Source organism: Pipra filicauda, unplaced genomic scaffold (assembly GCF_003945595.2).
Source record: "Pipra filicauda isolate LSUMZ 115617 unplaced genomic scaffold, ASM394559v2 scaffold91_size2508729_pilon, whole genome shotgun sequence".
NCBI lineage: Eukaryota > Metazoa > Chordata > Aves > Passeriformes > Pipridae > Pipra > Pipra filicauda.
Genome location: NW_024105109.1, coordinates 390,879 through 416,511, shown reverse-complemented (window position 1 = coordinate 416,511; position 25,633 = coordinate 390,879). Strand labels below are relative to the sequence as shown.

The 25,633-nt window shown below is 41.8% G+C and overlaps 1 protein-coding gene and 1 long non-coding RNA gene across 2 annotated transcripts in view; one reads left to right on the top strand and one right to left on the bottom strand.

Moving 5' to 3' along the window:
• The first annotated feature begins 2,404 nt into the window (after window positions 1–2,404).
• Window positions 2,405–8,581, top strand: LOC120325285. The gene is made up of 3 exons (XR_005567207.1): window positions 2,405–2,455; window positions 5,841–5,937; window positions 8,142–8,581. It is a non-coding gene; the product is annotated as an uncharacterized LOC120325285 (long non-coding RNA).
• Window positions 8,582–14,510: 5,929 nt separating this feature from the next.
• Window positions 14,511–25,633, bottom strand: part of TGFBR2 (transforming growth factor beta receptor 2) — a 58,750-nt gene continuing 47,627 nt past the window's right edge. Inside the window, exons 6-7 of the mRNA XM_027733398.2 lie at window positions 20,273–20,400; window positions 14,511–15,926 (exon numbers count right to left, since the gene is read on the bottom strand). Coding sequence (XP_027589199.1) covers window positions 15,747–15,926; window positions 20,273–20,400 — 308 coding nt within the window. The 3' untranslated portion in view covers window positions 14,511–15,746. The remainder of the gene's footprint in view (window positions 15,927–20,272; window positions 20,401–25,633) is intronic.

Sequence of the window (25,633 nt, the reverse complement as noted above, 5' to 3'; positions counted from 1 at the left end):
TGCTGTGCCCATATCATCTTTAATAAACGCTGTGGATGAAAACATGTCACAATTTATCTTACTCTTGCTTTCAAATGCAGAAGATAAGTTGTCTGCGCAGAAATGCATTTAATTTTTTTTTGTCTGTTCTAGCTAGTTGAGATTGGCTCATGAACTCCTGCTCCTAATTACTGAGAAGTACCAAATTCTGGAAGTAGTGAGGTACATGCATAAATCAGTGTAGAACCTGATCCATTGGTTGACTGTAATTTCTTGTCTACCCCTAATAATTTTTCAATAGAAGAGGAAAGAAATACTTAGACAGAAGGGATGCTGAGGCAGTTTTTGCTCTTGCTTGGGTGGCTGCATCTTGGGAGACCTTTGGGCATTTTGTGATGGGTCCATGTGCAAAAAATCACTCACATAAATCAGTATGCCTAGAGCCGGTAGACCCCGTCTTAGGACTTCTATTATGAGTTTCTGTGATTGATTAATACTAATCATTAGAGTGTGGTTATGTGTGATTTTAGTGCTTCTAACTCCCACTGGTGTAACTGGAAACCCTTCCTGGATTGGGCCCTGAGTTTTATGACTGGGATCTTCCATTTTAATACCAGCAGTTTTGCACTCTGAACATCTCAGTTTATCTAGTTGAGGTCGTGCCTACAGGTTTAGATACATCTTTATTTCTGTGAGACTGAATTGAAATGTATTTTCATTTGTATCCTTCAGTGGTTCATTAAGATGCTTTTCAAATAGCATTTGACCTTGTCCCTAAAGGACAAGAAATGTCCTTTGAGAAAGGCGTGGTAAAACTGGTAGAGTTGCATTCCCAGAATGGTAGGAGTATGTAAAAGCCTGTTATGTTGCCTGAGGCTTCCTCATATACACAGATCACAGCATTAATTCATGCTCAAGTAATTTTTACTTTTAAATCCTTGTACCTTTATAGGACTTACAAAACTGATATGAAATATTGAAGGCAGAGGAGAATAATTCAGAAATACTAAATGTTAAGCTTGCTCTCTCTATTATGTCACATGTGAGCTCTGTGACAAGCCAAAAGTAAGCTGAAAGTGGCATTTGGGTCCCACTCTTTCAACAGTGCCAAAACTGCCCAGCCTCTTTTCCCCATTGGTTGCTTCCATGGGCTTTCAGCAGGCGAATAAAGCTTGTTCATCCTGGAAATCAGTTGCTGTAGGTAGGGCCAACTCACACCTGTCCTCCTTTCTGTGGTGTAACTAGTAAATGCTGATAGTTATTTGAGCTTATAAGCACTGTGTCTAGTTCAGTAACTGCTAAATATTACTACTGTTACATCCTGAAATAATGCAATTGCACACGTTAATTTTGTCTTAATTGCTCATGCTAATTGCAGGTTAGATGCAATCAAAGCAACACTGCCTGGCAAAAGCACTGTAAGCACAAGAAACCCTGGTGGAGGGTTTTTCTTTCTTTAAATTGAATCTAGTCTCCCACAATTACATGGTTTTGCTTCAGATGTACAATTAGATGTTATTACTGTAATTCTGTAACTACACAATAATCAACCAAAAATTACTTTGAGAAACAAAACAAAATGAGGCAATTTGCACTGCAATAAGGGGAGTGTCAAAGGTTTCAAGGCAAACCCACAGAAGGAAACAATGGTCGTGCGAACGATTAACCTCAGCTAAATCTATTGTACGTGGCTGTGCCTTGTGTCTCTGCTGCAGGGGTAGAGTGGGGAAGCACATACCCTGGCGCTGCAGCAGTCTGCCCCAGCATGCCATGTCCATCCACTGTCCTAGAGAAACCCCTTCAGAAGGCTGGACGCTTTGTACATGCTTACACATTAACGATTTTTGTATATATCAGGGTAAAGTTTGTTTTAAAGAAGTCTCAATAATAAAAGTGACACTGAAGGGGTAATCTTTAAAAGGTCCAACAAAGATGACCACTTTCAGCCTTGGTAGCTCATGTGCAACTCAAGAACAATGGATCACATTTTTAAAATCTTTTAAAGAAAACCAGTAAAATTTTTATTTTATCAAGGATGAAGGTAAATAATAGAAAGTGAAGGATGGAGACTCTTAATAATTCTGTCAAACGCAGATGTTCTGTTTTGATGGAGTAGTTTCTTTCATGTAAGTAACTTGTACAAAACTATTTAAAAATAGAAAGTATGATAAAAGCACTTGCCATGAAATAGCACGGGCCCATGGAACGTAACATCTGCCTTTGGGACTGTGTGGTCGATATTGTCCTCTGCCCAACGCTGTTCTTCCAAGAGACTTTTACCCAGCTTGTCATTCTGGGAAGCGACTCCTTAAATCTGGCATGCACTGACACTGGCAGCTTTATCCATATTCCCTTTTCATGCCAGGTGATATGGATTTTATTCTTCCTCTGTTTCTGTGCCCTCTCTCATGCCTGTACATTTTTTCATAGGGATATTTTCAGTATTTGGAGCTACAGGGAAAGTGTAGCAAAAGAGGTAAGATTGAAAGCTGAAGCAAAAGCAGTGCCAGGTTGGTATATTGATGTGATGTTTTGCCCTCCTTTTCTCCTATCTAGATGCTCAGACAACAATCGCTCACTTCTGTTGGAACTATGGTAACACCAAAATCGTGACTTCACGTGGGAGATCAGTTTAGCCTTGTGAAACTGAATAAGGCAAAGAGTGGGAGAAAGAAATGTTAGTTGTTCTGTTTTACAGATGAATGATACACAAGGAACTTAAAACTTCTATTTTGTGAAAACTTGCACCGTGGCTTTAGAAAAATTGTTGAAGGAGTCACTACCAGGAGACAGTAGTGAGTGAAAAATGGGACATACTGTGATACGGGCTTAGCAGAGGGAAATGCTACTAGACTAGCCAGAGAGATTTCTGGGAATAGAAAAATTGATTTTCTAGACTGGACTCTTAAAGTATTTGCTGTTGTATCATTTGGGAAAACCTACATAAGATGGGAAGCAGGACTGAAAATGTAAGGTGGGTAGGATTATCTAGTGAAAGATGAAAACAAATAATGGAGAAAGTTATACCTTGGTATTGATCCTGAACTAATCTAACTTCATGCTTTCATCACTAACCCTTCTAGAAAGATCAGACATATGTTCATGAAGTTTGCTGATGAAGCTATGCTGGAAATTTTAGAGTTTGACATGCATGAATAACTAGGTGATTTTTAAGAACATGTGGCAGGGGAGACTAAGTCAAACAAAGTGCGAAGTCTTTGAGGACTTGCAAAAAGCTGCAAGAACTTCTTGGTTAGAGGTAGATCATGTTAAACACTTGCAAAACAGAAAATTGTGGAGATAAGTATAATGATAGCATAAATGGCAGTGTATGAGCTAAGCCTAAATGACATGTAAATAAAGTCAACCATCCAAGAAATTCAGTGGTAAACATCAAAGCAGATCTAGCCTCTCATCTGGAGTATAGCAGGAAGGAAATGCTATGTGGGCAGCAGGCTCAGTGACTGGTCCAGCTCTTATCTCAAGCTGTGAGCAGTGAACAGTGAGAATATTAATTGGTGCTACAGAGCCAAAGCACAGCACTGCAGAGTCGTGTGCTCCATCTACTGGTGTGTCCTCTGGTAACCAACTTGTTCCACACTCAGGATGTCTCTTCCAAAGAGCGCTCCTGGGTGTCTCACATGTGGCAGAGGAGGGAATTGGAAGTAAAATTTCTTGAGATTCTTCAGGCAAAAATGACCAGAATGTCAGAAAATATTGCTTTGATTTAGGCAGTCTCCTGTGAAAACATTGAATTTTAATAGATTTTAGGGAAATATATGCAGACCTGTGATTATTTCTTGTCATCCTGCCTAAATAGTGACCAGAATGTATTTCCATGCTATGTAACTCATGATGACACTGGTGTGTGTGTGGCATCCAAGCTGAGCAATGAAGAACTCAGGGCAACATAAAAAATTCACTTTCCCTATTTTGAGCCTCTCAGTTGAGCAGTAATTCCTTACCCTTTCTTTTTACCAAGGCTAAAAATGGAGTCAGGATCATACAAGCCTCTTGTAAGTTGTATGGCCTCTGAGTGCTCAGTTTCCAGGCTTGATTTTTTCATAGAATCAATATACTGAGTTGGAAGGGACGCATCAGGATCACCAAGTCCAACTCCCAGCCCCACACAGGACACCCCCAAGAATCACACCATGTGCCTGAGAGCATTGTCCAAATACTTCCTGAACTCAGGCAGGCTTGCTGCTGTGATAACTTCCCTGGGGAGCCTTTTCCAGTGCCCAATCACCCTCTGGGTGAAAAAACTTGTCCTGATATCCAACCTAAACCTCCTCCCACTCAGCTTCATGCTTTTTCCTTGAGTCCTGTCATTGGTCATGAGAGTGAAGAGATTGGTACCTGCCTTCCTCTTCCCCTGTACTCTGCAATGAGGTCTCCTCTCAGTCTCCTCTTCTACAGGCTGAAGAGACCAAGTACCCTCAGCCACTCCTCATATGGCTTCCCCTCAAGGCTCTTTACCATCTTCATTGCCCTACTTCGGGTGCTTTCTAATAGCTTAACGTCTTTTTTATATTGTGGTGCCCAAAACTGCACACAGGACTCAAGACGAGTCTGCACCAGTGCAGAGTAGAGTGGGACATTTATTCTGAAGCAATCCAACTGTTGGGACTTTTTGTTATATTTTCCTTTCCATGAGAGGTACCAGTGTTCTACAGGGAGTTGCAAAAGAAGATGTCCTGCCTTCGTGCTCCAGCATATTTTGGAATTTCTCATAGAACAAAATTTCCAGCTTCTTGACTACTCTGAACTCAGACCTTTGGAGGCACAGACTGAACAGAGACCTGCAACTCCTGCAGCAGGAAAAGATCTCAAGATGTCATTGAGAAGATATGACCTCCATCCTGAGATAGGATCAGTGATACACTAGAGAACTAGTGTCTAACCTTTGCCTAGTCTATAATTCATGACCAAAAATGCTGGACAACCTGCAGCCTTCCCATTGTTTCATAATGAATAATCTAGATTTTCCCTTCTGTGCTTGATCTCCACCATGATTAGGGCCAACATGTATTTTTCTTCTTTGTGACTTCTACATGTTCAAAGATTATAATCTTATTATCCTTTGTCTTCTTTTCTAGTCCTGCATTACAGTCATTCCTCCCATTTTACCTCGGAAGCCATATTTGAAAGTCTGCTGATTATTCTGCTGCCCAAAACAAGACAGAACAGTCCTCTGTAATCTCACCAGGTTTTAAGAGTGGCAGGATCACTTTGTACATCTCTTTATACATCCCAGCATGATGTTTGCCCTCTTTTGTAACAGCAAGATGTGGTTGAGTCTTGTCAGGTTTGTGATCCACTCTGAGCACTAGTGCTTCTTTGGCCAACTACTCTAAGTGGCTTTTCCCTATTAGATATTTGTACATTTAATTACTCCTTTTTAAGTGCTCCTACTAAAGAGGATAATATTTTTTTCAAAAAATTTGTTCAATCTGTCTAGAACAATTTGAATTGTCAATCAGTCCTGCAGCACACTTGCAGCCTCTCATAGCATGATGCAGTTTGTCCAAAGCATGTATTTTTGTCCATCACCTAGACCATTACTTAAAACACTGAATAGGAACTAGACTAGAGTAGCTGCAGAACCATACTCAATGCTGCCTGGGAGTCTGTATAGGAACTATTATGTCTTTCAAGCCAGTGCTCACTCTGCTTGAATTTAGACAGCATTTCCCTAGTTTGTGAACAAGAGTATCACTTGATGTGATGTTAAAAGCCTTTCTAAGCTCAAGACATACAATGTTTATTGTATCTTCTTCATTTTACAAGAGCTACTGCTCTCTAGGGAAAAAAAATCATGATGAATCCATTTTGATTCCTACTCTCTTCTCATTTTTCAGTCGCCTTCAAATAGTTTGATTCTTCCCACCCCTTGTAATTTTCTGAGACACAGGAAACTGAATGGGTTCTCCAGCTCTTTTTGCACTCTTTCAAATGGTAAGTGCCACCTCCGCCCCTTTGACAATGTAGGAGCAAGCTGTGCACCCTCAGAAATCCTCAGTGGGTCATGTTCCAGCTCAGAGGGTTTGGTCCTTTAGTGGCTGAACCTCAGGTTGGCTGTGGATGGAGCTGAGCCTGGAAGGTGCTGGAAGTCCTGTTGAGGCCATGTGCCTAGCTGCTAACTCTATGGGAAAGAAAGGGTCTGGGAGGGGAAGATGGTGGAGTACCTAGTCTTGCCTTGGTACAGAGTCATGGTGTTGCTGGGACATGCATTTGGATTTGGAGCCAGACGTGTACTCCCATTTTATGCAGGGAAGTCGGAATAGTCAAAGAGAAGCTTGAATAGATCTGAAATTGTGAGGATGAATTTCACCCAGATCGGTCAGGCTGAAACAATACAATATACTAAGCATTTTCCACCCTTTTCTTATCCTGTGCTATTTCATGAATTAGGCTTTTATTGTTTGATCGTAGCTAGAGAGAAGTTTTTCTTGATGGGTTTAATTTTCTCTGGTTTTTTTTCTTTTTTTTTTTTCTTTTTTTTTCTTTGTTTATTTGGGGTTTGTTTGTTTGTTTGGGGTGTTTTGTTTTTGTTTTTAAAATGTTTTTCTTCATAAAACATACCTTTAGTTGGCCAGGTTTCTTTAGAACTGGAAGGCAAAGATATTGCTCTGGTTCTGGAGTGTTGAGCCTGATGAGATAATCACGTAGGAGATATGACATTAAAAAAAAAAGAGCTACTTTCCCTTGCCTGATTAAGAACCCTTTCCCCATAATTATTGTCTTAATGAAAGCACAAGATGTGGCTCATAATACTTATGATTTCATTTTAATTTCTCCTGGAAAACAATTAAAGTAGTTATTTAAAAATGTAACTCTTTCCATAAAGTATAGCAAAATGGAGTCACAAGCAGATGCAAGTTATTCTTCAGAGCATTTGATATCCTCAAGTTAATAATTTTATTATTGCCAAGATACATGTCTCAAGCAAGACGTGTGTTGCTATGAAGGTGAGAGTAGACATTCACTTGGTAGCATTCATACATTCCAATTGCTAATGTGTTGGCCCCACGTACGGAAAAGGAGATGAAAAAGATGAACATCATTGTTTGACCTGTCTGACCCTGTATCCAAAACTTCTTTCATACATTTGTGCATGAAATAAGTTTCCATCTCCTCTAACATGATTGACAATCATGAGCTAACATGATTGATTTTGCACATCAGGGCAAGTAGTGCAGAAATAGAGAGCTCCAGCCTAGCCATCATGTGTGGCAATCAGGCCTCAGCAAGGATTGTCAACATGTTCATTTGAAAATCGAAAGGCAAAAATTTCTTTGTAAAAATCCATTGTATTTCTTGCTTGGACTTTTGAACCAAATACTTTGTATTATTAGCACCAATGTAAAGGCACTTAAAGAAAAGAACAACCAGTCTTTAAGATAGTCTATAAGCACTCTCCATTTGTTGGTGGGAAAAGCACATTGTCTGTACTAAAAATCTGGCTACAATAATAAGTCAAATTACTGAAGTCAATTCTACTGACCTCAGCAGTGTTACAGTGGAGTGAAGGGATGATCCTAATGTAAACTCATGAAAGCACATGGAGTAGGCTTCTTCTTTCCAAATTTCAGCTGTCTGACCGTTTGATGCCCATGCTCAGGCTCTCTCCTGGCTCCTTGTGCAGCCCCACTTCCGTGTGGCCCTGGGCAGACCCACTCTTGCCTGGCTGTAGGAGCCAACTTTAGGCCAAGCCGTTGATGTGGTGAAGATGGTGAGACTCTGCTGAATTGCTTGCTTGCTCTCGGGAGATTTTGAGACTGTTTTACATTGAAAAGTGAACCTTGCTCTGCCAAATAATAAAACTAAATTGGACTCTTCCTCAGATCAGGAATGAATTTTGTCTGGTTGTGTGTCATGGCTATAGTAAACAGTTTATACTTGGGCAAAGGCTGTGTTTAAGTATGACTGAATCCTGTTTGGTTTACTGTGATTAACCTAAACAATTTAGAAATGTTGAAATAAGTTAATTTAAATTCTTTCCTCCATTTCCTATGGCTTTTTTCAGGTTAGGTTCTTAAAGCAACTATTCCAGAAATCATTTCAAGGCAAGCAAGTTAATGTTAACATTCTTGTATTAAAATAAAATTGTTTTTTCCCTCACCCCCCCTTATTTAATAAGGCTTACATGTTCTTTCCAGATGTACAGAAGCTAAGCAACCTGCTACTTAATAGGAGATGTCCTTTTGCTTGAAACACGGGAACATTCCTCAATGCCATTCAAAGCAAGAAATGGTCTAATCCCCTGCAAGTTGCCTCTGCAGACTCCTCCTCAGTGGTGAGGCTGAAGTGTTGGTGATGTTGTCATGTCACAGAAAGACTGCTCCTGCTTCTCACATGGGGATTAGTTGAGCAAAAGGGGTTGAGCCAAAGCACATGAGCAAATCTGTGTAAAACTGTACAAGGCTTAACAACTGGAAAATTAAAAGTGTTGGTATGAGATTTATGTTCTGTCAAAACCTTTTAGCTAATTAAAGGTATGACCTACTTTCTTTTGCCTCCAGAAGCACTGGATGGTTTATGGAAAGCAAGTAAATTGGTTGAAGAGAATCGGTACCTTGGCTTTAATTTCACCAAAGGAGGAAACATCACCTTTCCAGAAATAAGTCTGGATTCAAATACTAGCAGTTATCATCTTTCACTTGCTAAGTACCTCTCTTATGGATGGGCTGCACCTGAATATGTTGCCTGCTAACCCATGTGCTGCAAATTATAATTCTCCTTGGTGGCAGCACCGCATAGCTCTTTTTCTTGGTGGTGTGAGCAGATAGGCTTTGTGTTTTCTTGCACTGGATTCTTTCTCTGACAGCCTTTAGTTCAGTTTTGTTGGATCAAAGATGAAACACTGTTTTTGTCATTCCAGGCCCTGTGTAAAAAGCTTTGCTCTTTCAAAAAATAGTACTTTACTTTAAATGATGCTCAAAAAAATCACTGCGATAATGTGCTGAAAGAGCCCAAAGTAGGCTTTGTATTTCCATCTCATTCTCTCAGGCAACAACCCGTGGCACTTCTGGGTCTGGGGAGGCATTTCTTATACATTACCAAACAATGTATTCCCAATTTAATACAGATATCTTTATAATCTTATTTTACTGGGTAGTCAGAGCATAGACAGCCTTGCTAGATGAGTGCAGTGATCCTCTCAGCATTCACATACACGTATAAGGAAGTCAGATAAAGACCAGCCTGAAGAGCCAAACATTTGCAGCCACAGAAAGACAGATGTTTATCTGAGGAGAAGTTTATACTGGCTTCTGTTTGAGAACTAGAAAGACAGTTTTCACCTTCAAGTGAAAGCAGGAATTAGATGCAATCCATAGTTTCTGTAAAACATTTTGTAACTTTAAATGGTCTCCCGAAAGGTTGAATCATGAGGACCCTGGCGTATTTCTAACAGAAGGAAATCTATTTCTGGAGCTTTTTGTGCGGCATGGAAAGCGGCACGTTTGGGCTCTGTTGAGGTGGGGTGAAAGCTCCATTTCTATAGCTCACCATACAGCTCTGATAACAGGATCTGCATCCAAAGTCAGTTTAGCTCATTCAAAATAAATAACTTCCCTATACCCCACACACATGCATCTGGGGCGGAAGCACTCTGCAAAAACAAAGACATTTCAAAGGTTCTTACGTTACAGTGGTGGGGGGATGAGCTGTACAATACAGAAACACCTGCTCACACAGGGCTGGAAATGTTAAAGGGGTGTTTTCATTCCTGGCTCAGTGGGTGGGATTCATGGGGAGGGGTAGAGAGTCAAAGGTGAAGTTGGTTGGGCTAACGTGAGTTGCTCATGTGAATAACAAACTGGAGGAAGCTTCACTTCAGGGGTGTCAGGAGGGAACAATGTGGTCGTCTTCTCCAGAAAGATAAGGAGACAACTATGGTCTGAGGAGCCTCACGCAACCACTCGTGGAGCGGAAAGACAGAAAGCCTGGCTGGAAACGTGACCACCATCTATCTCCATGAAAGCTGCTTAGAAACACATCTGATGTGTAGTTCTTTTTTGCTTACCTTTCTCTGCATTGTGCCTGCCCTAAATAAGCAGAGTGGCAGTGTGTTAAACAGATGTATGCAATGGGTTTGTTTACTCAGGTGCTGTTTCTAGAGACGGACAGCCCCTGGTGGTCAGGGCAGTCCCTGTTGGGGTAAGGATGAGGCCGAGGGGCAGAGGGGTGCACGTGGAAGGGCATGGCTCCAGCCTGAGCAGAAGCAATGGTGAGGTGCCCTTTGCGAGGTTGTGCAGGGCAAGCTCAGCTTTTAAACCCAAATATCTGTTTCAGGTCTTGTTTGGAGACGCAAACGCAATGAGAGAAAGACCAGCACCCCAGTCCAAAACCAGAGGCAGGAGGGAAGTCACTGCAGTCCCCGTTTGGGCATCTAAAGGTGCTGAGGAAAGGATTGGCTGGGCGGGGGTGCTGACACCCTGGGCTCGAAGCCATGGATGGGTGAAAAAAGAATGCAAGGTGAATTGCTTTTTGTTTCTTCCATAGAAAGGCCTTGCTGCAATGGAGCAGAAAGAGGGGAAGTGTTTTCAGCTGTGAGTGCTCTCTCCTGTGACACACGTGAGATGATTAACCCTGGAAGAAATGCCAAGGGTCTTTGCTCCCCCTTGTTTCACATAGCAGTGTACTTGTGAAAGAGACATTTCAGCAGGGAGGGTTTAATCACGCCAACTCAATCAGGTGACCATCTAATTTTTTTAAGAGTTTAGCTACCTAAATGAAACTGTCTGAAGATATGGTTTTATCACCATTATAACTGAGCAAATAGTTCACAATAAATAATTTATGAGCTGCCTTTTGCCTTTGCCTCTTCATGAAGTGATTAGATGGTGCTCAAAGCATTCATTAGTGAAGAACTGTAAGTCTATTTCCTGGGCTCGGTCCTCTCAAGAGCCTCACAATCTGGCTGTATTTCAGCAATCCACTGACTATCTCCTCAGTTTTCTGCCCATGAGCAAGGCTGTTCAGCTGCCAGAGGTCAAAAACAGGTGAGATCTGCCAATAGATCAAGGCATGGTGAGGAAATGTGCTCAGGACAACCAGGCTGGGACACCTTGGGCTCAAGCCAACTCGGTCTTATGGGTCATGCTGGGAAATGTAACCCAGTAGGACACAGGTACCTGAAAGTAAAAAAAATAATCAAGCACCAAAATCCTGCAATGAGGTGCATCACTTATACGGACCCTGAATGAAACTGGAATTTTTGCTATTCCCCCCAGCAAGAGCTTTCTCAACATGCACATGGTGTGCGCCGACTTGCAGGAATGTTTGCCAAGTAATAAGCAGTGTGAAGGCAGCCAAACTGCCATTCATGAACAAGCAGACAGTCTGGAGCAGAAATCACTCATCTTCTCTGTGGCCAGAGGGAAAAATTGCCACAGGCAGCATTTTATTAGAAACATAATGCCAAAAAAAAAAAGAAAAAAGAAAAAGAAAAAAAGAAAAAGAAAAAGAAAAAGCAGGAGAGAGAGAAAGAGCTAAGGATCAGGAAATAAATTAATGAATGTTCTTCTGGAAGGAAAGGAAGCCCTTCGGCCCCAACACAGCTGGCTTGACAAGAGGACAATATTGCAGGTGCTCTCCATGTGGCCCAGTTTGTTTCCAGGAGCATGCAGAATAACAGTGTCTTAATGCCTTTCTATTTCTTTTTTTTTTCTCTCCTCAGCAGCTGGGTCATAATTTTTTTCTCTTTTATCATTCGTGTCTATTTCAGTAGAATAAGGGGGTGAATGCCCCATTGTGCTGGAAATTACATGAACTGGTAACACAGAGGTAGGCTGCACCGGGAAACTTCGCTATCCAGTATAGACCACCGCATGGTTCAGTAGTAAATCCAAGGTCTGCCTTCTGCATTGCACAGCTGAGCCTCCTTGCTGTGAACCCTGGTGATAAAATGCTGACTGACATGCTAATTAAGAGCTGCTTACAGCAGGATGTTGAATACAATATTTAGGATAAGAAAGGTAAGCAAAAGCCTTAATTGAAAAAAAAATTGTTAAAAGTATATAGTGTACTTAATTTCAAGGATATTGTGTACTTCAAGGCTGAAAGATCTGTGGAGTTTGCCTGCTGCATTTTTAAAATTCATTTTATACTTGGTTTTGCAACACTTGCTGTGTTATGCCAAAAGGACTCAGACTTTGGGCCAGTGTAAACAGGACGTCAGGGTTTGAATCTCTGCCAATACATGGCCAGTGGTGGGCACATGCTGGGGCCAACCACAATGATGCTGGGCTTGCCTAGACCTCAGCAGGGCGCTGTTGGAAACACAGAGGTGTGGGTAGTGAGGCTTTGCATGCCTGTAGGGAAACTGAGAGCTGTTTCATACCTGACAGAGAGTAGCTAACTTGAAGAAAGAGCTGGTCACCTGCAGCTGTCTGCGTGAGGGGCACCGAGTAAGGGCCTTCTTCACAAAGGCCCCATTTTGACAATTATAGATTAAATGTGGCTGCTGTGCTTTGCACCACAGCTGACATTGGCTATGTGTTGCTCTGTTCAGAGAACCAGGTGCCCAGGGAGACTGTGAAATCATTAGCACTGAACATGCTTAAAATTCCACAAGGTCTTGAGCAACCTGATTCAAGCTTCATATTTTGATTATGACCCTGGACCACAGAACTGGCAAGGACAGTAACTGAACTGGATACCCCTGTCAGCCTCAGTTATTCTGTGATTTTGCTTGACTCATGAACAAAGACATGTGGGTTCCTATTTAAGGCAGCCTTACTTGAAGGTTCAAAAGAAGATATTCAGTGCAGTCAAGCATGAACGCTAGAGGAGGTTTTGGCACCAAAATACAATCTGTGAAAAAAATGGCGTTGTCCAGAGTATACCAGATGCCCACTGGTGGACTGCACTCTATGTAAAGGCTTAGATTCAACCTAAGTCACACTCAAGACAATTTGAAGAGGGTAGAGGGAGGTATCTTTGTTTATGTGGTGCTTGTGTTCAGCACGTCTTCCATGGGAGGGGTAATAGCTTAGAAGGATAAAAGCTCTGAGTGGAGAGCAGAAGCTGTAAGGCACAAACACATTAATCATACACTTCTCAGTGACACAGATATAGTGGGCTGTCTTCTGGCTCATTTTAACATTAACATCAAAATGACTGAGGTCTAACTACTGCCCTATCACAGAACCACAGAATTCATTGGGTTGTAAAAGACCTTTAAGATCATGGAGTCCAACTGTTAACCCAAAACTGCCAAGTCCGCCACTAAACCATGTCCCTAAGTGCCACATCCACACTGAGAACTGAGCCATCTGCAAGTAGGAGAGCATCAGCTGTAAACACTTTTCTCCCTCCCCTCCTTTGAGACTAGTGAAGGGATAGCAGTGCAGGGGCTAAGGGGGCAGCAACATTGGGTATCTGCTACTGCTGTTCTGCTGAAGGGCGGTATGGTCGCTTGGAGAATGAGTCATTAGCAAAGCAGGATATATGCACGTTGGACACACTTAAGCATGACATTCAGGCCCCTGGTAGGAAGGAATAGACTTCAATAATTTTAGGATAGGGTTCATTTTAGGAAGAACCCTCTCCCTTTTCTAGATGCTTCAGAGATGAGAGACAAGCTTGACTTGGTGTTATTTTATTTGCTCCAATAAACGTTTGATTTATACAAAACAAAACAAGACAGAAAAACCCCTCAAACAGTTTACAAATCAAGTTAAGTGTTTGAAACTTTTGATATACAAGAGTATATATTGCTCACATTCCTATTTCATACATGATGTACAGGTGAAATATTCCTTAAAAGAATAAAAATTTCCCTTTACATGTAGTGTTAAAAACCCCCATAAAAATGTCAGTATTGTCAGGAACTACCACATGCCATTCCTTGACTTTCGGTATGGATGGAGGAAGAGAAATGGGCCCTGACATTCCACCTGCCTGGATATGCCCCCACCTGCAGCCCCCACCTTTGCCTGTGGCCCTGTGAGTTTACAAGAACATTTCCTCCCTATAAAATTTGATATAGTATCCTCTGAATTCCACTGTAGATGTGGATATTTTGCCCTGCACTGTTTAAATATTTCTGAGTAGTTTTGTTAAAATGAAAAAAAAAAAGCAGTTACAAAACCATTTCAAATAAAATAAAATATTTTCCATCATAAATCTTAACTCCTATTTGAATACATGATTCCTATTGAGTTGCATGGCAACATCTTCTAGTGACATATTGATGTTTATCTGTCAAATGTATTTAAAAAAATCACACCAGATACATCTGTTCAGGACTGGTTTGTGCTGGCTGAATTTCTAACTTCCAAGGCCTGCTGACATCCCATGGGGAAAAGTGGATAAATTACTGCAAAACACCTAAAGACAAAATTTTTAGCATTTATTAAAAACATTGCTGTCATTTATATAGGCCCAATGTGATGTCAACTGTCTTAAACATTTTGGGGAACTGAAAGAATGTAAGCAATGTCCAAGGGATCCTGTTGAAAAAAGTCTTTCTTGGTTTTTGGTTGTGGTTTGTTTTTTTTTTCTTCTTCTGTGAATTGCTGACTTGCTGAGACAGCCCTATAAATGCTGTGGGCAGGATATGCCATTAACCTATTGCTACAGAGCTTTCCCTCACCTCCAAGGTCTTTTTGCAAAAGTAAAGGCACCAGCTGTTGTCTCTTACTTTTGAAAGTATGGAACACAGTCAGACTGTGGTGTATCAAGCAATTAGACATGCTGTACAGGGAAAAAAGAAGTTTGATCTTACAGCAACACAATCAAGGTAAAAGGAGGGGAAAAAAATAGTACTGCCCACACTCAGAATGCACAGCAAATATAAAACATCTGCTTGGATTGTTGCTGGCTCTTGTGTTCTGTATGGTTTGGGCATGGGGATGGGAGGAGGGGAAAGCTCATCCTGCTCATATTTTGCAACCTGCTTGCAAACAGCATGAATTCAAAGCAAAACAAAAAAAAAATACAACAGTAACGACCTCTGTATCAAAACACACATGTGGGAAGGACCAAACCTCCTCACACTCCTGTTCTGGGACACTGTGAGGACGTTGGGGTTAAGGTGAGAGGAAAAAGGCATCCCAGAACTTTCCACAATGTGCTGCAGACAGGATCATGTAGGTACAATTGCAAAGTCAAATTGGACTGTCTGCTGCGAGACTGCTCCTGCAACTGTGAACTGCAGGGCCCCAGCCAGGTGATCACAGCACATGCTTTGAAAGTCATCTTTTTATTGCATGTTATTCCTATCTTTTTGGCAGAGCGCTTAGTGCACAATTGCTGGTGTGGTGCTATACCAGTCCCCCCAGGCTCCTTCCCTAAGGGGAGGGATTTCTAATGCACTGGTCATTTCCTGGAAGCACTTTTTTCTTTCAGAGCATGAATGTTTATAGATATATAGATAGATATATATATATACATACACACACATTTTTATATATATGTATATATATATAAAAATAGCAATTTTGTAGTTATATACAGGCATTAATAAAGTGCATAATGTTATTGGCTATTTTCAAATCTCATTTCCTGAGGAAGTGCTAATATACATAGCTCCTCCTATGACATGATGCCGGCTGCCAATGCTAGGGTAAGACAGCTACTCCCCAGCTTTTAATTCACAGAATACATCTCCCTGTCCAGAGTTGCAGCCTAAAGGGAGTAGTGACAGCCTCAGTCCTCCAGGAAGCAAGTCAAGGCACTGATCAAGACTTCTTCCTTTGCCAAGGCGAACACGTCTAGGAGTGACTTCCCTCCATTTTTGAGCTCTCAGGGACATACTACTTTGCAGTGGTCACAGAGCCATCTTCAGGGATCTTCTCCTCCGAACAGCTCCTTCCCGAGAGCCTGTCGTGGTGCTTGAGCTCGCTGAAGCGCTCTGCAACGCACTGGGCTGTCAGCCGGGCCTCGGGGTCGTGGTCCCAGCACTCAATAAGAGTTTCACACACCATCTGGATGCCCTGCAGGGAGCACAGAGAGAACAGCCATGATGGGGCCAGTCACCACCAAAACCCACGTGTGAGAGCTGCTTTAGTGCCCTCAGAAGTTCAGGGGGTTACTCATGTGTGTCCTGGAGGTTCTTTATGGTCTCTGCTGTGTCTGTCATGGGGGTATTGTTTTCTTTTTTTTTTTTTCCAAAAAGAAACCCTACTACAATATTTTCAGCACTTTAGTTGGCACTATCATTTCTGGGCATGTGTTCTAAAACATTATAACAAGAACAATGATGCTTTGGACTAGTGCTATTAGAATCAAGTAGGGGGTTTTCTTAATAAATATGATCAAAATTCTTCGATAACATGACTTCCTGCTTAACCCATGCCTTTGAGTGCCTGAATTCTGTTTGGGTTTTTCATACAAAATTCTGATTGCCAGCAATATCAGACCGTACATCAGCTTTTTATGAATTCCTTGTGGACTATCTAAATCTACGTGCAAATATGGGCCACAGTCCCAGAAACACTTAAACACGTCACTCACAGTTATAACTATTTAACCTTCATTTCAATTCTGATTCACATGTTTACAGGAGCAAAAAACCAGTTGCATCTCTGTAATGCATTTTATAAACACGAGGTATTTGTCAGGAAACTGTGTTTTGCTTTATGACACTAAAAGCCCATTAAGTAGGATTTATCTTAAACTTCTCATTTAAAAAACCCCAAAACATTTCACAACACTGCATTAATTGCATAATTTACCTAATTGGTGATGTTGACTGATGTCAATGTTAATAGCAGAATGTTATTGTCTGTATACAAATAACATTAGTTTTATGCTGTCATTGAAACTACTAGCAGTAAATTAAATTAAATATTAAACATTAACTTGAAATCAATAGTGCAGTAAATCTCATTAGGGGAGGGGTGGGGGTAATTGTAATATGTAAAGCCATTCCAGAATTTTATCACGATGAATAATGAGTTCATTACCAAAACAAGACTGCAGAGGAAGGAAATGAATATGGAAGAGCTACTACAGTAAGAACAACTTCTATGGAGTTCAAAGCAGATCCTCAGCTGCTGCAAACTGTCACAGCCCTGAGGAAACTGATGCATCACTGCATTTTAGATAGCACAATGTGAAACACTGATGGGATTCAGGCAAAGGGAATTAAATCCACCTTCATTAAATGTCCTCTGCATGTGTTGTCAGGCATCCACTCCCTGCATTCAGCTCTTAGCCGAACTCTTTTGGAGCCAGCTGTACCCACCTTGGTGACACACAAGCATAGGTTGATGTGATGCCTTGTACTGGGGGCAGACTAAGGTCTGTCTTTTACACAGGGAAGAAATCTGTGAAGTCGAATGCAGGATACCTATGTCCAAATCCATGATCTTTTTACTTGTTATACAAACCCCGAGGTGGTGAAATTCACAGTGTATTTTAGCGCTCTACTCCAGTACCTTGAGCTGCAGCCCTCCACACACACAGCCTTGTTGCCATGAGAGCAGCCACGAGCCTGCCCTATGCCTGAGCACCATGGGATCCTGAGCCCAGTGTTTCTCTAGCCGAGTGCCCTGGGTATGCTGGCACACGTGAGCCTGCCATTACAGCTGGCTGTGCATGCAGTGAGCTCCTGGACGCTTCTCTCCAAGGCCTAGCCAGCAAAGCAGTATTGCCTGGCTGTACTGCTGCGAAGTGCAATGCCCTGCAGTGCCTGCAGGAGTAGCCCTGTCCCCAGTCTAGGCAAGTCTCTGAGCCACCTAACACTGCCCCAGGCCTGCTTTAGGTTCCAACGACTTTTAGGGGCCTTCCTCACCTTCTATTAGACGTGCATCATCTGGCTCTTAACAAACACAGAAAAGTGCTGACCACTTCTGCCCTTGCACTAGCATATTCAATATCTCTCTTTTATATCCAGCAGCATATAAGTACTAAGCTAGATTTCTTTTTGCTTTTGGGAAAACTCTGATTTTCCTCAAGTTTGCTGACCACAGATCTTCCTGTTGTTCTTCTGTTTCCTTAGCAGTTCTTTAACCCTCTTTACCTTCATTTTTTTCACAGGTGAGACCATGTCTTTTAAATATCCTGAGAAATATCTCATAATGTTCCTAATTTTAAGAGTTTTCTAATATTTAACTTTTTTACTCCCAAATAAAAAGCTCAGTTAATTGCTTTGTTAATTGAGCTCTTCTAAAGTACTATATATGTATTATCAGTTTGGACTTTGTTTTGCCTTTATGGAAAAAAAATCAACTGCAGTCAGCTCATGATCCCTTTTACTAGCTTATTGACAATTTTGATAAAATTTCTGGAAAAAGTTATTTTTTCTGATGATGAACAATAGTATAATCTCTCCTTCCCAGCTAAGCTGGTAATTTAGAAGATGGTTGTACCTATGGCTTCTAAAAATGTCAAGGGCTTTTAGTACTGGTAGTATCAGATATCCAGGTGTTCCTCAAAATATAGTTTACTCCCTCATTAAAACCCCCTCCTCAATAACCTTACTCTTCACAGCTGAGTACATAAGGAACAAGACCCTGGAGTCCAGGAAGGGGTCGCACTGTGCCATAGTCATCAGGTGGCAGGTGTTCATGGTTGGAAAGATAACTGATTTTGGCCACTCACTTGGCCTTTTTTAAGTAGATGTTAGACTATGATTTTAAGTTCCCAACTGGAATGAAAAAGGGAGTGTTACATTGCTCCTGATGGAAATACCAGAGGATCTTGCTTGCCTGGGCTTTTATAAATGTTTGTAATACTTTTGTTTTGTCTGTAAAGACCACTCAGCATATTTTATCGACAAGTGGAAGGACCAACCATCATTTTCCCTGATATGATTCACATTTTATCTCTACTGATAAAACTGCTGAGAGCAAAGGTGAAGAAATGCATGCCTTTGGCTTATTTCCATTTCGTTTCATCTACTGAGAAATCTACTATTGCCTGGTGCTTGTGAATGGAGAAGGCTGACAAAGTGCTTCATGATACACAAGGGAAATGGACTACTAATGCATAACCTGAATAAAATCAGACTGGCTTGCTGAAGACTAATTTCCTATTTTCTTAAACCTGTCAGCAGTTGGAATACAGCTATGACTGGTGTCCATGATAATGTTATCTCTGCAAATAGGGCACTGTTCAAGTTATTTTACCCCATTCCAGGCAGAACATCCTGCTACAGACCCTTCAGCAAAGTTACCAGTGGTGAATGGAGAAGGGGGTCATGCTGCTCTTGGTGTTGAATAATGTTGAAACCAGTCTGACTCAAAGTCAAACATTCTGATAGTGAGATGAAGGTGTGGTAGACCTGGTAAAATGCCCAATAAAGGAACAAACAAGTGATGCTACTAATAACTTATCTAAAGCTGCTGAGCTGACACAGCTGGCTTGGAAACACCTGACTGACAGTCAATCACTTTATAATATAAAGGCCCAGTCCCACTTTTTAATGGCAGAGTCTTCTGACATACCCCTTCTTGGAGTGTGTGTGAAGATACCTTCCCTTGAGTGGCCATTCCTCAAGGTTACTCCTCGAGGCTGAGTGGAAGACATTTGCCTACAGTTGTTGGTTGGTATGAATGGGTGACATCAGACTCCACTTAATTGTTTTTGATAGATATAATATAATTGCTTCAATGTAATTGCTTCAGTATTGCTTCATAATGCCTCATACTATGCTAGTATTTCTATTCTGTGTAATAAATAATTCTAAGATCTTTTTGTCTAGTCTTATCATAATAAATAGTTTACATTTATATAAATATACCTGGTTTGCCATCCTTGATCCTGCGGAACAAAGTTGTACAGTGGTTCAATTACACCTACATAATCCTTTAAACATAAACTGTTGACAAAATCTGGGACTAAGATTGGATCCAGCCACACTTACACTCCTCTCTGAGAAGGAGTTTAGAAAGCAAGGGGGTCCTTTCTGCTCCCCTGACTCAATGGGAGGGCTTCTCTAATAAATTTTGTCTGAAGCTCCCATTCTGCCCACAACAGAGGCCCATGTATGAAGTTGTTCTCTTTGACCTTTTAGAGCCTACACAGTGCGCTTTAAGGGTTTAATTATCCTGTGGCTCTCCGGATGATTGTTGGATTTCAGGCTTCCAACGTTTCTCTTTTGATCACTTTTAGATTACACTGGTGGGCAGCAGGAATCCCAGGGCTTTGGGGCAGGCATGGTGCAGGCACCGTGGTGCCTGAACCATGGCAGCACCTGTGTCACCATGTGACAGAGCTCTACCTCGTGCAAAAGAGAGGTCCAGCCTTTGGGCAGGACACTGAGTTAAGGCTCAGGCTTCAGGCAGCAGCTAAATGTATAGTACAGCTCCCAGTCACTCACATGTGGTGCTCTTACCTGATGGTTCAGCCAGGAGCTGGGGATCTCAGGTCGTCCTCTGTCTCTTAGGACGTTGTCCTTCATGCTTTCTACACAAGGGTGTTCTCGCACTTTGGAGCCGAATGGGGGCTCGTATTCTTTCACTTCTGACAAGAGAAAAAGAAAACACAAGGGTATTCAGCTGGGCTGTGCTGCTGCCAAGAGTGAAGGGAGCTGGCTGTTCTCTGGAGGAGTAGGAGCTACTGATTAGCTACTCAGTGCCACTGTTCTGCTTGACCAGCTCCAAACAAAGCAAAGCCAGTTGGCATTTTTAAAAATGTTTCAAATGTGTTTCTCCCACACTCCCCCTCCCTCCTCTTTTGTTTCCTAGCCAACAAAACAATTTTCATTTAAACCCTTTAGCACATAATCATATTAGCAACAGTTCAAGCAGCAGAGTAACCTATAATGGTTTGTGAGCCTTTCAATCTCTGCTGAAGTAAAACACACAGGATTTGTAAGGTGAGTTTTGCTTGAGCCAGGATTGCAAGAACTGGTCACCCTTAGGTTTCCTGGAGTCCACACACACTTACCAGGTGAAATATAAACTGAAATCTGTCTAGGTAATGATAGATGTGAATGTTCAGATTGCTAGGATGAAATAGTTGCTTGAAAAGGACAAAGATACAGTAAGGAGCAATTGCTGGAAGCTGGCATACTACCCTTGTTTATTCCTGAGCCACATTCTTTTGTAAAAAGTAGTAGTCTGCTCTTATTTTAGACCTCTTTCCCAAAATGGGTCAGTTTTGGCTCATGATGCAGGGGCCACATCTTCTTGAAGGCGCTGATGCCATTCTAGTTTTTGTTTGCATGTTGCATATTTTCTTTGCTTTTCTTTGGAGAGAGAAAGGAAGACGAGACATATGGGACCTTTGGAGAAAACTCAAGAAATCTCTGAGAGCGGAAATATTATAGTAGATGCTGACACAGTGTAGAAAATGCTGTGGTTTCTTTGGGAACAGATGGAGACTTTACTCCCAGGCCTAATGACTTGCTGGTATTAGATAAAGATTTATGAAGCTGGCCTGTTCTGCTGCCTCTTATTTCTTTCTAGGAATTAATTGAGGGCAAGAAAAACTGAAGTGTAATCTACAAAGCAGTCTGGAGAATGCATGTGAGTGCCTAGATGAAGTGTGAAGAGAGATGAACGAGTCGGGAGACACAGTACCATTGCATAATGTTACAACCAAAGTTCAACTGTAGTGTTCAGTGTTGTTCACTCCTCTCAAGGTGTAAAAAGAAGCTCTGAGAAAGGTGGTAATGATTAAAGGCCCAGAAGAAATGGAAAGAACCTCTAAAGCTTGGCTTTGTTTACTTTGAAGAGAAAGGTAAGGATGGGATCATATAAAACACTACTGAAAATAACTAATGATCAAGATAACACAGGTCAGATCCTTCTGTCATGTCCATGATAAAAGCAAGGTTGTACTGAAGATAACTAACTTCGGACTTTTCTCCAAAACCCTAGAGCCAAGTTACAATAACAAACGTTTTGGAAGGGATATTAAACCTTGTGCTTCAAATGTTCCACGTTTAGACATTCAGCTGCAAATAACTGTGTGTGCAGCGCAGCAGATCACTCCACAGATGCCTCCTGCAGAGCTCTCCTTCCTTCTCCCTAACTATCTGGTGCTGACCACCGTCCACACAATGCTCTGGAGAATGGTTGTAGTCTCCTATCTTCTCATACATAAATCACTTTCTTTAAGACTCAAGGACCAAAGTCTGCTTTGCTTTCTTTCCTGCACAGGAAGGCATACCAGTTTCACCCACATTAATCTGAGTTTGAGATTACTCGGCCAAAGTAATTTTACAAGACTTTAGCCCTAGAAGTGAATTGGGAAGTTGCCATCTTGCTGGTCAGACCTGGGTTACTACACAGTGGATGCACAATGATTACAGTGCAGATACCTCTACTTTCAGAGCTAACCAAAATATTAACGTTTGCTGGGAAAATTTAAATAGCATGACCTAGATGGCCATTCCCTACATCATCTCCATCAGTCATGGTTTAGTTGTGGTAGCGGTCATGGACACCAGCCAAGGCTCTGAGACTTGCAATGTAAAAAGTCAGAGGAGTCTGTATGTCCAACAGAGGGAAGCTGGTGCTCTGGTGCTGACTGGTGCCCTCTCATTGACTTAAATCTGAAGGTTCATGAGATGGTTCAAGTGGGGGAAGGGAAAGCCTTTCCTGGGAATTGACAGGTTCATAATACATTTTCCCTGCTTGAGAAATTGTTTATATATTATTAACATTCCTCTTCCAAATATAAGGATTGAATAGGTTTTTCACGTTTGGGCTTTCTGTTTTGTTGTTGCTTTGTTTTTGGTTTTGGCAAATAAAGAGAAATTTAGGCCAGATGCCAATTTACTGTAATGACGTTCTACTAATACAGTTCTGCCTTCCTTCAGTTTGAAAAGCATGCAGCATCTTCTTGCTATTTATTACTTCTTCTTTCCCTTGGAAAGAAAAAAAAGCCCACTAAATCCTCACACAGTAAGTCATCCTTATGTTGTGGAATCTCAGGTGTCAGACACATTTTGCAGTAATAGCTGGAGTTGTTCATGGATCATGTTTGTGTGCTACAGGAGATATAATAGATGTCAGTTTGAGGTAGGTTAAGATGTTTGGGCCTATGAGTGGCTGTATAGAGATGCTGATTCTATTTTTCATGTCTTGTATGTTTCTTTTGATTGGTTTTAGATCAGCTGGGCACTAAAAATGGCAACTGGATGAAGTACTGTAAATACGTCAGGTACCATGAACTACAGCACCTTTAGCATTCAATAATGGCAGAGGTCCTTCAACCTTAACTTCCAGCATTTAATCTTTATGGTTGAGAGCTGCCATGCACTACTAACTGCTATACCTCTAGTTTCCTTTGACATTGGCCTGGCTGAAACTCTCAGAAAGGCTGGGATGGGATTTTTAGCCCCAGAGACATTACTGAAAATCTATTTGTTTTGCGTGATGAAAGTTTGGAAAGTTTGGCTCTCTCATGTGGTCTTTTTCTACTCCAAGCTTTCTGCAGTGAAATTCTCTTTCTTTGGGTCAGAAGAGCATACCCACAAACAGTGTTGATGCTCCCTCATGTGATCTATCTTACTGATTTCTAAGGGACAACTTCTCATGCTGGATGATGAAGAATCAAAGTAGGAGTGAGGTAAAAGGCCAGCAAAAATCAGCTGTGAGGCACAGCCCACAGTAGTGAGCTTTTGTTCAGGAACTTCACATCCCTTTGAAATGCCCCTCCCTTTAGAGTTAAGAGGGGACAGCTACAGAAGGGATAAATTAGTTGATGGCGGAGCTACTGTGACAGCTCATGCACACACACAGGTCGTGTCCTTCAGATAGTGTCTTTCTTCATATTAGAGCAATTTGGGTGTTGGATCTACTAGCTTGCACTAGTTGCACAAAGGGAAAATAATGCCTAAAGCAGAGGCTCAAAAGCTGTTTCAAGGCCAAGTTTGTAATGTAATGTGTAATGGCCAAGTTTAAGGAGCTGTCAAATGCTTACTTCACAAATTTCTCTAGGTTTCCCTCTTGAGGTGAAGGATGTATTGGGATGGGTGAACTCATTGTACTGTTTCCCTCCCACAGACATGTTTTAAGTGACTTCATATCTGATGATCAAAGACACAGGCACCCTTCTAAAGGTTTGGGAGTGCATGAGCTCTGCCACCAGTGTAGGGTTACAGGCGGCTTAGTCACTGTGTGTTGAATCCTGAGGTGGGAAATTAGTGGAACACAGAGCACATCAGTGCTCGACATGGACTGTAGTAACCTTATCTACTGTTACATGGGCTTGTTGAAGGATAGCACTTGCTACCTTACACATAGTACTGTGGTGACACTTTGAGAATTTCTAGGACATAGGTGACTGTCATGGGGTGAGGCTGTACTGTGTGGATCTACAGCCAGGGTTATATGCTACCAGAAGCCAGGGCAGCGCAGACATGCTCTAATTGGGCTCCACTTCACAGGAGGAGAAATTTAAATCAGACCCCAGCTGCAGCGACCTCAGGGCCCACTGTGCAGGCACAGCCCTACTGTACTGGCTATCTAATTGTTCCCTGCTGCCAGAAATGTCACCTCTCCACATTGATATGATGAAAGCTAAACATTTCGTGAGGTACAGGGTGCACAAGTGTTTAGATGCCAAACTGTGGCTTTTGGTTGACTCTCACTGAATAAGCATAAGATTAATCCTGGTTTTATTCACATGAAACACAGCTCTGGTAAAGCAAGGCTGCCATTTCAAAAAAAGCCCTGCTACTATACTGAAGCCAGCCAGCACTCCAGGCAGTACAATACTGCACAAGCAACATCACCATTTTCTGAAGGGTTTCTCTTCCCCCTCTTCTCCAAACCTGTGTTTCCAGAAGTTCCCTTTCCTCTCTTTCTCCCTTGCCACCCCCAACAGTCCCTCACCCATAGCAGTTGAGATACAAAACAGATGGTTTTCTTTTCTTTCTAGGAGGCTGTCAGAGAAATTACACTTGTCTCAGTCACCAAAGCTGTGTCACTCTGAAAGCAAGTGGTTGAGATGAAAATTATATTTCTTGCAACGTGCAGCATCTGGTGCACAGCTGTTGTGCTGAATGAAATACCAAGTTAACAGCAGCATGTAGCAGTCGAAGTTCTCCCCAAAGTAGTATTTCTGAGTTTCTAAATATGCCTCTTAAATTATACTCTGGTGAAAAATCAGTCAAACTTGATCTTTGCCTGTCTCCCTTTCCCTCGTGCCCCATTTCTGCTTCTCCATATTTAGCACAACAAAGTAACAATGAACAGCATGGCCTTTCTCAAAAGCTGATCCCCACCTGCTTATTTACTACAGCAGCTTCACAGTATGGATTGTGCTGCTGGGTATTTTTGTTTAAATGTCTGCTGACTGAAAAGCCCTGGCATTGCTTGGAGACTGTGTTTGACAAAGCTGCTGTAGTGAAAGGACTTGCTCCATCACCTCCTACACTCACTGAACACCTGCATGCTGACAAATGAATCCCAAGAGCTCCCTTTGTAAAAGAAATAAGTCACTGTACCTTTACCTGGCTGAATGGCAATTAGCCTCCCTTCCTTGCATGCTTCCCTCCCTAACTAAAGTTGCTAAGACTGCCTCTGCTTAGACTGCCTCTGCTTAGACTGCCACTCTTGCCCTCTAAATTGCAGCCAAGCCTGCCCTGCAAAGATGGTGCCTAGATCTTTCGGGCTCCTATGAAAAGGCTGTCTGCAATCAGGTCAGCCTACTCCTGCGTGTATGTGAAGTCATTTTTCTCATAGCCAAATAGTTTAGGAATTAAAGAGGGGTGTGTGTGAGCAGAGGCAGCTCCTTGGGA